The sequence below is a fragment of the Salvia hispanica genome, chromosome 3 (genome assembly GCF_023119035.1).
Source record: "Salvia hispanica cultivar TCC Black 2014 chromosome 3, UniMelb_Shisp_WGS_1.0, whole genome shotgun sequence".
NCBI classification, from domain to species: Eukaryota; Viridiplantae; Streptophyta; class Magnoliopsida; order Lamiales; family Lamiaceae; genus Salvia; species Salvia hispanica.
The window spans coordinates 15,897,479-15,910,889 of NC_062967.1; the positions used below are offsets into that span (position 1 = coordinate 15,897,479).

At 42.5% G+C, this 13,411-nt stretch overlaps 2 protein-coding genes across 3 annotated transcripts; both read right to left on the minus strand.

The window, feature by feature from the left end:
- Positions 1 to 97: 97 nt before the first annotated feature.
- Positions 98 to 1,765, minus strand: LOC125215283 (nuclear transport factor 2A). Of its 2 annotated transcripts, XM_048116658.1 has the most exons (3): positions 898 to 1,765; positions 425 to 807; positions 98 to 303 (listed from the first exon to the last, which is right to left on the minus strand). In XM_048116658.1, the coding sequence occupies exons 2-3, from the start codon at positions 725 to 727 to the stop codon at positions 229 to 231; spliced, it is 378 nt and encodes a 125-aa protein (XP_047972615.1). In that variant the 5' UTR covers positions 728 to 807; positions 898 to 1,765; the 3' UTR covers positions 98 to 228. The 2 variants fall into 2 exon arrangements, with proteins under 2 accessions (XP_047972615.1, XP_047972614.1); XM_048116657.1 differs by having other exon boundaries at positions 425 to 1,765.
- Positions 1,766 to 1,910: 145 nt separating this feature from the next.
- On the minus strand, positions 1,911 to 3,128 carry LOC125215282 (probable dolichyl-diphosphooligosaccharide--protein glycosyltransferase subunit 3B). The gene has a single exon (XM_048116656.1). The coding sequence runs from the start codon at positions 3,049 to 3,051 to the stop codon at positions 2,026 to 2,028; it is 1,026 nt and encodes a 341-aa protein (XP_047972613.1). The 5' UTR covers positions 3,052 to 3,128; the 3' UTR covers positions 1,911 to 2,025.
- Positions 3,129 to 13,411: the final 10,283 nt, after the last annotated feature.

The window sequence follows — 13,411 nt, forward strand, 5'->3', positions numbered from 1 at the left end:
GGGATAACTAATTGGTTGTTTTAAGTCAAATACAATTGAGAATTTACAGAGAAAAGCCTATTAACGTGTCTAATTATGAGAGATATATCTTTTCATCTATAGTCCAAAAGATAAATATATATCGAAATGGCACATTGCATATATGCATAACCACAACATGACAACCAACCCAGCATCGAATAAATGTGAAATAAAATGTAAGTTCATAACAACTCCAAAGTGTAGAAATCAACCATAGTTTAGTCGAAACATATCGTTCTGCACGAAATAGCCACCTTCTCCCGTCGGAATCAAGTGAAACATCTGCAGTTCATTACAAGAAATTTTTAAGAAATCCTTATTTTCATGGATAAATATTAGTTTCAATTCTAAAATGAACTCGTTTTATCAATAATGTTGCCTACTATTAGGATATACTTGGCACCTGGCTAAACCTCAAGGAATGCTCCTCCCCCTGCAGATGAAGACTGCCACTGACAGAGACGACGACACCACCGGCAACGGCTGACGGCTGGCAATCAACGGTGCTGATTGCATGGCGGCATTGATCAAACGGCAGCTGGTTGATCTTGGCCGAGATGTGATCAGCCCCTTGTATCCTCTGCCCCTCAAACGTGAGCATAGACGTCGGATTGTAGAGCGAGATGAGGGTGGCCCGGTCGTGGTCGAACAGGTGGTAGTAGTGCTCCACGAAGGCTAATCCGACAAGTTCGGCTTGTTCTTCCATATCCCAACAATTTGCAACTAAGTGTGCCAGAATTAGGAAGGGGTAATTGTGATTTATATCTATAGGGAATCTTGCTGCTGCTGCATGCTTAAGCAAAGAATTTTTAGATATGCATGCTTTCTTGCCGGCCCTGCTATGAGACTTTTTGTTGAATCCTTATTTATGTCTACCTTTTAAGTGAGATTGTGAGGGTCCAAGTTTGATTTGGACTCAAGGAATATATTCTCCCTATGAATAGCCTTGGGTTGAATGCAAAAAAGAAAGGAAAGAAAGCACTGTTTAGAAACTGAGAGATACTACCAATGAATAGATCATCACTCAGCAGAGCATTCATACACTACTCCAGCAACATTCACGGCATACTTATGTGATATTTTCAAACTTCAGTCACAACAGAAGGAAGAGTGCAAAAAGAAGACAAAGAAGAATACGAGTTACTAGACCTATAACCTCGAATTGAGAAAGAGAATTTAGTTCCTCCGAATATGAAATCTGTGCCATTGTCACAGGATGTATAAGCGTTCATGCCACTAGAGAAAGAACCACGTGAACTCAGAATACTCCCTTCATAGGTACAAATCTACGAGTTCAGTGTATTTGGAGCCATCGACTCTCCATTGCTATCAAAATGGCACTTGAATGAACTCAGATAACTCAAAATCTATGCAAGTAATTTCACTCTCAAACAGGTGAGTATCACTAGTACTAGCACTGCAAATTAACAAAGTCAAACATAAGTTGCATAACCAATCCTGGCTAACCAAAGACGAATAAATAGAAGACAACAATACTGTATTTCTGGAAACTTGGTTACGAGCCCTACTGATGGTGTATGCGTATGAGAACATTCTACAATCTTTGTTGTGAATCCTATTGATGGAAGGAGCATAAATGGACAGTAAACATTGTTGTGAATCCTATTGATAGAATGAGCATAAGATGGACAGCAACCTCAGCAGTCTACTTTTAAGGCCAAAACTCATTCGTTTCGGGATATGACAGCACCAATTTTCAGGTTATACTTTGGTTTCCTTCATTTCACAACATACTTCATTCAACATAGAAACACTGAAAGAAAGCACATCAAACAAAAACAGACACAAAAATAGATGCATTCAAGAGTGGAAAGTTCAAATTGTAATTACTAGTAACTGAAAAGCCATCAGCAAGGGAACAAACCATCTAGCAAAAATATTCAGTATTGCATATCCAATCAAAAGAAGAAAGCCTCAAGTATGTCTGTGACTGTAAGAACTACAACTACAAATTCAACCAACATCAATTTCTTACCAAAGCCATCACTGCCAGCTCGAAGGTAAGTAGGCATGAATGCTATACCCGGTCTTCCAATTATCCAAGTTAATCACCTTCTTCACGGCCCAGAACGACACGAAAAGCGCAAACAGCATCACAGCCCTCTGAAAAGTCTTGTTCTTCACCCTCACCAATACATGAGCCACAAAAGCCAGCAGCAGCCCCACGATCGTGTACAAGAAGCCGATCGAGAACCCCTCCGCCCCCAGCTGCATCCCTGATCCTTGGTAGAAGAACACCAGCTTCGACGGATCCTGCCTGTCCGCAATTACCAACGGCATTTTCCTAATTATGTTGAACATCGCCCCCGAAACGCTGAAGAAGTAGACGAAAACCGCCCCCGCCATCCATACGTTCTTATCGTGGAAAATGGTGTTGCCAGCGATCAATTTCTTCAGGAAGAAGGGGGTCATGAGCAGGATTACAGCGATTATGAATGCGATTTGTTTCCTCGAAACCACAGGGGGGCGATTGATCTGGCCGACGGTCAATTGAGCTCTGGATTCGATGAATTCGGCCATGGAATCGGCCAGCCTCGAGTAATCGGCGCCGTCCATTTGAATCGATTGCGTTTTGACATCGGAGGCGGTCGGCGGGATGAGGCGGATGTGAGGGAGGGAGTTGACGCCGAATTGGGCGAATGAGGATTGAGATTCCTGGAATTCGACTTCGAAGAAGAAGAGTTTGGATTTGTGATTAGGGTTGTTGGATTGGAAAGAGGCGGAAACTAGGGCGAATTCGGATTTGAGTGTGGGGAGAGAGAGCTCGGGCTTGGAGTGGAGGTGGTGTGCATCGAAGAAGATTAGGGCGTGGAAGGGGCGGGGCGTGGGGAGGGAGAGGATGCGGCGGAGGAGGGAGTCGGAGAGGCGGATGACGCCGGTGGGGGACTGGGATTGGAGGACAGAGAGCTCGGTGACGACGGGGTCGGAGGAGATGGATGCGGCGGGGGATGTGAGGTGGGTAATGAGGAGGAGAGCGGCGACGGCGAATGTGGTGGGAGAGATCGCCATTGCGACGGAGGGAGTGAGGTCTGTTTGAATCAAGCGGAGACTCTGGAGTTTGGTGGACTGTAATTGGGAAGAAAGCCGACTAGGATTTCGTAGAGGTGGTGGAGCCAATGGTGTCGTGCCACTTCATTAAATCTTACTATTTCAAATTTTAGAATATGTTGTTTCATGTCATAATTGAAAAGAAAAATAGTATGTTTATATTAATATTAGAAATAACTCTTTTTATAAAATAAAATATGATAGAATATGTTTTGTAAGATAGTTTAAAAGGAAAAGTGTAATGTCTGTAATTTTGAAATATTATAGATTAAAAATGATATTCCTCCGTTCATCAATACAAGATTAATTTTGATCAAGCATGGATTATAAGAGCATCTCCAATGCTACTATGCCAGTCATAGGCCAGCCACTCTCTCACCCTGCCACGTCAGCAGCACTAAAAATCACATGCCACATCAGATTTAGGCCAGCCGCAAAAAAATAATTCAAAATATACTACATTTACGGAATTAAAATTACGATTAAATTACGGAATTAAATTTACGAGACATATACGGGAAAATTCATTAATTGCATTTAAAAAGGTACATAGATTAAAAAAATTACATTAAAAAAGGTACATAATAAAAAAAAAAACTATCGTCGTGCAGTTCTCCGTGCCCACAACTATTCAATTATATCCTTTTGGAGTTGAATATGAGCATCCACTTGGCGCATGTCGGCAAATTCTTTGAGGCGGCCGGCTTCATCGAGAGGTACCCCACGTCGTATGCTAGGGGTGGCCGTTCCGTGGCTTGGACCGGCTTCATCGTCATTGGCCCAACTAGTCAGTTGTACGCCTTCGTCTTCGACGATCATGTTGTGCAGGATAATGCAGACGTACATTATTTGGGAAACGCATGTGACATCCAACAAACGCGTTGGACCCTTAATCGCCGCCCATCGAGACTAGAGCACACCAAATGCGCGCTTCCACGTCCTTGCGCGCCGACTCCCGTCGTTCCGCAAAGCAGGCCTTCCTTTCATCACTTGCGTGCCCGATCGTCTTCACAAAGACAGCCACCTAGGGTATATCCCATCCGCCAAGTAGTAGCCCATATAATGCCGGTTGCCGTTGTCCACAAACGAGACGGCTGGACCGACGCCCCGGCACTTCTCGTTGAAGAGGGGAGACGAGTTCAGGACGTTGAGGTCGTTGTTCGACCCGGCTACCCCAAAATACGCGTGCCAGATCCACAGCCGGTAATCGCTACGGCCTCGACGATTATCGTGGGATTCTTTGACTTGTAGCCGGTCGTGTAAGCCCCCTTCCAGGCAGTCGGACAGTTCTTCCACTCCCAATACATACAGTCTATGCCGCCTAACATCCCGGGGAACCCATGCTTCTCCCCGTGCATCCGCATCAAATTCCGACAATCTTCGGGAGTAGGGCTTTGAAGGTACTGCTCACCGAAAACGTTCATCACGCCCTCACGAAATACTTCGAGACATTCCAGGGCTGTCGACTCACCGATGTGGAGGTACTCATCCCACATGTCTGCCGCGCTCCGTAGGCCAACCGCCCGATTGCCGCCCGTGCACTTTTGAATAGGGGTGTGGTCGGGTCCGCCAACCGCATCGTGCCCGAAGCGGAAACACAGATATCGACGCTCTAATGCGCCAACGATACGCATAAACAACTCCCCGCGCATTCTAAAACGCCGCCGGAACATGTTTGCGGGGAAACCGCGGGTTCTCCGAAAAGTAGTCGTCGTACGCCCGCCGATGTGCAGCGGCGTGATCCCGATCAATCACCGCTCGGCGTGGATAACCCGTGGAGGGCGAGGTATCGCCCGCTGTTCCACCCTTACGCATGTACCGCTCCATCTCGCGGTTCATGTAGGCATTCATAGCCTCGTTCATCCTCCGTTCGTACTCCTCAAGCATCCCCACCACTACCACCACCGCTACCACCCGCGTTACTCATCGCGTTTATATAGGTTTTTTTAAAAAAAAAACTAAAAATCGTCGTTGGCCGATCGCTGGCCGATCGGGCCGCCACAATGGCGGCCAGCGCATCGGCCAGCCACACGCAATCGGCTAGCCTTGGCCGGTTTTTTGCCGAAATTCGGCTAGCCTGCTCCAATGGTTCGGCTAGCCGACCGGCTAGCCACGTCAATCGGCTAGCCGGTCGCTAGCCTACCATTGGAGATGCTCTAAGAAATACTCTCTCTTTCCCAAGATAAGCGAATCACTTCTTTTGAGCGCTGGATTTAAGAAATTGATATTTAAAGAGTTAAAATGGAGAGAATAAGTATGAGAGAGAGGGAAATAGAGAAGTGAAAAGAGAATAAAGTATGTGTTGAATAGTGGCGGACATAAGAAGGGGTTTGGGGGACCCATGGAATCCCCAACAATTACAATAATATATATTTTACTATGCATAATGTTTATGTATCCACTTGCTAGCACAAGTGGTAAGCATTGAAGTCTAGTATCATAAAAACCAGGGTTCAATTCTCTTCAAGCTTGGTTGGCATTTATATATTTTAAAATGTATTTTTACGATATTTTTTATATTTCTTACTGCCATTACCCACAAAAAATTCTTTTATTGGAATAATTGACAATTTCAAATTTATTTTAGCTATTTTCTATGATGATTTTTTATTTTTCTACTACTATTATTATGCAAAAAAAGAATTCAGCTTATATATACATCATTATTCAACTTAATTATTTCATTACTCACCTCTCTCGTATCTTAATAATGTCACAACTTTCGGTTACATCGACATAAAAAAGTACCCTACGTGTTAACAGGAGATTGGACCCCCCAACGAAAAAATCCTGCGTCCGCCACTGGTGTTGAATAAAGTAAAAGAAATGATTTTTTGCTAAAAAGGTAAATGGTTCACTTATAGTGGGACATTCCAAAAAGAAATATGACTCTTTTATCTTGGGATGCAAGGAGTATATAGTACTTCCTCCGTCCCACTCAAGATGGCCACATTCTTGAGTGACACGGGATTTTAGGAAGAGTTGTTAGTTGGAATAAAATAGAGAGAAAAAAGATAGTTGAATATTTTAATGAGGAGAGATGAGAGAGGATGTTATTTCCAAAATTGGTAAGTGGTCATCTTGATTGGGACCAAAAAAAAAAGTGGTCATCTTGAATGGAACGGAGGGAGTGAGTGGAAAATATTAATAGAAGGTGGTTCCTACTTTTATATGGAGTATTATTTTTATAGTGAAATTTGAGTGAAATAAATTTAATGGAATGTGGGGTCCATTATCCAAAATAATAAAAACGTAAATGAGACATTTATCGGTAGATGGACGAAAATAGTAAAATAGAATATTTATTGGTGGATGAATGGAGAAACTTAGCAAAGTTCACGACCATAAAAAATTTAAATCAACAAAAATATAAAAAAACTAATAATTTGGCAGCTATGAGATTTGAACAGGCAAACATTTTTTTTCCTTCAACTATGAATTAGTATCAAATTATGAGCTAAAACTTTAAAAATAGCACTAGAGGTCAATCAACTTTGATTTAGAGCATCCGGCAGCGGTTGAAATGCCGCCGTCCGTCCGTGCCGCTGAGCAGAGCGCGTCCGTCCGCCGCTAGAGCTCATCCGTCCGCGCCAGCGGCACGGCGCTGCTCTTAGCTAAGAGCACGTCCGTGCCGCTGAGCAGCCCTACGTGTAGGGATGTCAATCGGGCCAGCCCATCGGGTTGCGGGTCAATCGGGTGCGGGCTTGCCGGGTTGTGATTTCTTTCGGGTTGTAAAAGTTCGGCCCTAACCCTAAAAGCTCGGGTTTCGGGCTAGCCCGACGGGTTAATCGGGTTGCTACCGATAAGGTTAAGGCTCGAACAATCCAATAAATCATGATGAAAATTAATTATATTTATAAAATATAAATATTTAATTATGATAAATTTGATATATATGTTTAAACTCAATCATAAAATACTAATATTTGTGATATTTCGTGAAATTTTAATGCATGTTAAAATTTTAAATATTCTTTTAGTGAGATTAATTTATTTAACAATTATTATATTAATAAAAATTTAATATATAATTTATATATTTACCATAAAATTGAAAGTTATCTTTTTTTAGTTATCTATGTCATAAAATTAGTCAACAAAGTGTCGAATTAGGAGTAAAATATTGAAAAATATAAATTTTACCGGGTTATCGGGCCAGCCCATCGGGTTTTCGGGTCTGACCCTAACGGGTTGAGGGTTAATCGAGTGCGGGCTTATCGGGTTTTATTTTTATCGGGCTAGAATTTTCGACCCTAACCCTATAAATTTAGCGGGCTATTCGGGCCAGCCCACGGGTTGCGGGCTACATTGACATCTCTACCTACGTGGCACGTCCTGATTGGCCAACGGCTTAGCCGTTGGCAAATTCGATTTTTTTTTAAATTCATAAATAATTCGAAATGATACCAAAAATTTAAAAAAATATATTTTTGGATTCCCAAAAAATAGAGCCGTTTATGGACGTTTTTATTGGAATTTTGTGGTTTTTTTTATCCCAAAATCATCTATAAATACACATATTCATCATCCACTTTTTACATCAAATTATCTACCATTCATACTTTTTCATACTAAATCATCTACATCTTCCTCTCTCACCCAAACCCTCTCTAAAAAATTCAAAAATGGATTTCACCTATCTCATTGCGGAAGCGGAGCGCGAAGAACAAGAATATTATGAACAATATCGTGCCGCCTATGAAGCCTATATCGCCGCCAATACCCCCGCCCCTCCTCCTCAACCAACTAGAGCAAAACGTCACTACATCCCTCGTGATCGAGAGGAGCCCACAAAAGGCTCATTGCCAACTATTTTTCCGACATGCCGCGGTATCCAGAAGATTACTTTCGCCGCCGTTTTCACATGTCAAGACGGTTTTTTATGCGTATTGTCAACACATTGTCCACCCGTGTTGAATACTTTCAAGAAGGTGCAGACGCAACCGGTCAGCAAAGTCTCTCGGCGTTGCAAAAGTGTACTTGTGCCATCCGACAACTTGCTACTGGGCAAACGGCTGACCTCTTCGATGAGTATTTGCATGTCGGTGAGTCAACTGGAATCCTATGCCTCAAGAGTTTTTGCGACGGTGTTCGTTCTGCTTTCGGCGAGGAATTCCTTCCGGCACCCACCACCGACGATTGTCAACGGTTGCTTCGTCTTCACGAAACAGTCCACGGTTTTCCCGGTATGCTAGGCAGCATTGACTGCATGCGTTGGAAGTGGAAGAATTGCCCGACTGCTTGGAGAGGGCAATACTTAAGCGGCCACAAAGGCGGCGGCCCAACACTTATCCTTGAAGCGGTCGTCGACTACCGCCTATGGATTTGGCATGCATATTTCGGTGTTTCCGGATCCAACAACGACTTGAACGTGCTATATTCTTCACCACTCTTCGATGATGTTTTGAATGGTGTAGCACCGGCGATCGACTTCACCGTCAACGGAAATGCATACCATATGCGTTACTATCTCGCCGATGGTATCTACCCAAGGTGGTCGACTTTCGTGAAGTCGTTCAGCAATCCACAAGAGCAAAGACGGATTCTTTTTGCGCAGTGTCAAGAATCTGCTCGGAAAGACGTCGAAAGAGCTTTTGGTGTCCTTCAAGGCCGATTCAACATTGTGAAGTCCCCTTCTCGGCTTTGGTACGTTAAGAATATCGCCGACATCATGTACACGTGTATTATCTTGAAAAACATGATTATAGCTGACGAAGGACCGAGGGCGGCTAACTGTTACGACGAGGATGAAGCCGAAAACTCAACCGCGAGGTCTCCCCCACGCCGAGGTGTGCATACGACGGTGAACGAGAGGATCGAAAGAAGACACACAATGCGCGATACAAGAGCCCACACTGAGCTACAAAAAGATCTAATCAATCACATTTGGGCGAAATTCGGCAACGAGTAGTGGGACTTTTTAATTTTATGGATTTTAATTGTGTAATTTTTAATTTTTAGGATTTTAATTGTGTAATGTTTAATTATTTTGTAATTTGTAATAGTATTTCGGGTATTTTTAATGCATTTTAATATTGTGGAAATGTTTTTATTTAAATTGAATAATAGAATTGTGGGACCCTTGAGCTTGTCCTTAGCTAAGAGCACGGGTGTGGGTGTTGTGCTCTTAGCTAAGGACAAAGAGTAAAAGTGAGTCCGGACCCACTTCCGTGCTCTTAGCTAAGAGCACGGATGGGGATGCTCTTAATACTATTATTCAAGATACTTTTTCACCTTTTGGGCAATTTTTTGCTGAAAATTCCCCAAGCCCTTGAAGAGCATTTCATTCAAGTACTTGGCTACTTTTTGCACATAATTTCGAAATAACTGCAAACAATTCATAAATATAACATCAAATATCTAAAAGGTATAAACCTCTTCAACGAAAATGATTTCTTCTTCATATTGGTCCAAAGAAGGATTTGATTTAACATCTTCTGATGCAGACGATCTAGTTTCCTTAAAACTTGCCCCCATATCTTTTGTCACATTATTAATTTCTCGGTCCTCTATATTCTACGTTGTTTCTCTAAGCTATTTTTCGTGTATTCTTTGAATTCATACACCCTATCATACTATTTGTATTACCCTATTTCTAGATTTGGTTTTGGTTTTGGCTACTGACATCCAACTCCTTTTTTTCTTCAAGAAAAACTTCTTTTGACTTCATTTTGTAAAACTCATTTGTCTTGATCTTGCTTAGCCTTTACCATGACCTTATTCTTTGTTAGCTCAACACAATATACGTGAACTTCCTCTACATATTGGAAAATAATATTAATGAATTGTCTCCTTACTTATTTTGAAATTATGAGTAAAAAGTGAAAGATACTTGAAACAACTTTAAGAGTCTTGAGGGTATTTTTAAGCCAAAAAAAAATAAATACTCCATCCATCCCATAGTAGGTGTAACACTTGGGGATTGGCATGATATTTTAGAAGATTTTGTTTTGTGTGTTAAGTGGAAAGAGAAAATAATATATTTATATTAATGTGAGAGACAGGTTTTTCCAAAAAATGAAATGTGACAGCTTTTGTGGGACAATCTAAAAAGGAAAGTGTGACATCTATTAGAGCAACTCCAAGGGAAGAGGGTAAATAAAAAGGGTATATCATGTTTATACCTTCCTAAAAAGTGCAATATACCTTCCCAAAAGGTAATCAACTCCAAGGATAAAAGGTATATGAAAAGGTAAAAGATTATTTTCTAAAATGTTAGTTTCAAGACTTCATTCTACAATAATGCAACGACAATATTTTAAATACTATCATATTATGCATCAAAATAAACTAGAATATTAAATATTAAACAATCTATTTATCAAATGATATAAATATTTGAAATATAAGAAATCCCTAAACTAATCAGGTATAAAGGCGGTGACGCCTCTGCATAAACCCAATATATATACTCCATTTAACAAAAGAATGTCGTCTGTTTCACAGAAGGCGCAATTTTTCCGGCGAAGAACCGAAACACTATCCCAATCTCTCAAACACAAATCTCTTTCTCCTATCTTCTTTTCTAGATTTGAACATTTGATTTTCTTTTGACTGATATTGAAAAGGGATTGCTTGGCTTTGGGAGTAGAAGCGAATGAGGTGAAAGTCTATTCTTGATGTCTTTTTATTTCAAAAATTTGGGTTAGAATTTAATGGTATTGTTTCTTGTTGGTGGAATTAATTTCATGAAACTAGCAACAAATTTCAGAGAATTCAATACATGCTTAATTTTATTGTTGAGATTTTGCTGCTTCTATCTCCCGCCAGCATTTTATTGTTGAGATTTTGCTTGAGATTTTGCCACTCTCTCTCCCGCCAATCTGAAAAGCAGTTATTTCTATTTTACCTTCTCTTCCATGGAGAGGTAAAGATACCTCCTCAAAATGGGAAAAGATATAATATCTTCCCATTTACCTTCTCCCTTGGAGAATGTTTTTCCATCAAAAAGAGGTAAATTTAGTAGTTATGATGCTTTACCTTCTCATTTACCCTCTCACTTGGAGTTGCTCTTATGTGACAAATGGAGTAGTATCTAAAAAGTGTAAAAGTACTTCCAACAATATTAAGTTAAAGTTGAATTATCTCTCGTTTTAAAGTTTTAGTATCTAATTTGATACTATCATTCTATGTAGTTGAAGGTTAAAAAAGATGTTCACTAAAAAAAAATAATACTCCCTCAGCTTCAAAATAGTTGAGTCATTTCATTTTCTGGTAAAAACTTTAATCATTTTGTTACTATACTCTCTCTTCATCTCTCTTAATTCATTTTCTCTATTTTAACCTTAAAATCAATTTTTTAAATCTTATGCCCAAAAGAACTCCCGTCCCCTTAAAAATAATCACATTTACCAGTTTGGGATGTCCATTACAAATAGACCAATTCTGTTTAAGGATTTCTTTTTCTTTAGAGCATCTCCAATAGCGGCTAGCCCATCGGCTAGCCGATTCGCGGTGCTAGCCGGTCGGCTAGCCGAACTACTGCCATCGGCAAGCGCATACTGATTTGGAGACGATTCCGATGCGCTGGCCGCCATTGTAAAGCTGGCGATGTTTATAATTCGGCCAACGCAATTTATTATTATTATTATTATTATTATTATTATTATTATTATTATTATTATTATTATTATTATTATTTTTTAATTTTTGAAACACTATATATTCGCGATTTTCACGTCATTTTCATTTGCACCACTTGTTTTAACGAGTTTTCTCTCTATCTAAATTTCTGTACAAGAGCAACATCGAGAGATGGACAACAACAACCAGTCTACTATGGCGACGAGCGGGTCTCAGACTCCCACGGTGCCCGCGGGGTCTGGATGAGCGCAGATGGGCGGGCAGTACATCATGTACCCTTGGCAACAGTTGATGGGAGTGATGGCGGGCGGGCAGGCGATGCCGGGGTGGGGAGGTACGCCGTAGATGACGCCGCAGATGATACAACAGATGATGGGGATGATGCCGGTATGGCAGGGGGGGTGCAGCCCGAGATGCAGGGGTCACCGGGGGTGACACGGTCTATCGTCCCATTCTTGACTTTTTGACGGCTTCGTCTCACACATCAACCCCGGTGGAGACGCAGTTCACTGGGGATGACCGTTTCTCATTACAGGAGTTGGGGATCGATGTCGAGGAGGCGGACACTCCCGTTCCAACGGGGGGAGCAGAGCGGGGTCGGGCCGCGCCGAAGAAGAAGAAGAACAAGGGGAAGAGCAAGGTGGTCGGCGAGTCGTCGCAGCCGGCTGTTGACGACACCACCGCACGGAGGAAGTGGACGGACGATGAGAACGTCGCCCTGTCCAAGGCGTGGGTGTCGGTTTGCGATGATCCTCTGGTTGCGAACAACCAGAGGATCGTCAATATGTGGGCTAAGATTAGAGCAACCTACAAGAGGAATTGCCCGCATGGAAAGGACTTCATCGGGGAGGAGTGCCGGAAGGCGTGGGAACGCATCAGGGCCGCGGTTGGCCAATTTTCGGGCTTGTACGCCAACGCCCTCCGCATGCGGACTAGTGGGCAGACTTAGGAGGACTGCCGGAGGATAGCGGAGAGGCTGTTCCCCAAGTCGGGGGTTTATAAGGAATTGACCTACTGGAACTGCTATCTGGTGTTGAAGGACTCCGAGAAGTTCCGGGCGGGGGTTGAAGCTGGGTGGCCTTCGCAGAAGCTGAACTATTCAGCGATTACAGCGGCAGCAGCGACGGTTCCCACGACCTCCCTCCGGATGCTGAGGAGTTTCCGTCCCCTCCCTCATTTGCTCGCCGCACTCGCCCGGTTGGCCAAAAGCGGACGCAATGGGCAGCGAGTGGATCCTCCCCCCTATCACCCCAGGAGGTCCAGTCGGCAACCCCCCACCCACGCTCACCTTCTTCTCGCGTCAAAAAACGCGGGAGCAGATGTACACGGTTTTCCAAGATTGGAAGGCTGCAACTGACCCCATGGAGAAGAGATTTCTTCACTCGATGCTCGAGAGCATGCGGGTTGATTTGGATGCCGCGAGGGCACAGTTGGGGGGCTCAGACGTGGTCTCAGATGTGGAGGTCCCAGGTGGCGGTGGCGGCGACGGCGGCGACGACGAGGAGTAGAGAGAGGCGGGGCTCGTGTGTGGAAGCTCGTTTTTTTTATTATGTAATTTTTTTAATCAACGTACCTTTTTTTTATTTAAATGAAATTAATGAATTTTCTCGTATATGTCTCGTAAATTTATTTCCGTAAAGAGAGAGTGGCTAGCATGTGGCTGACCTAAAGCCATTGGAGATGCTCTTATAATAGGTGGGTCACATTCTACACTAACAATACTTCAATCACTTTTTTT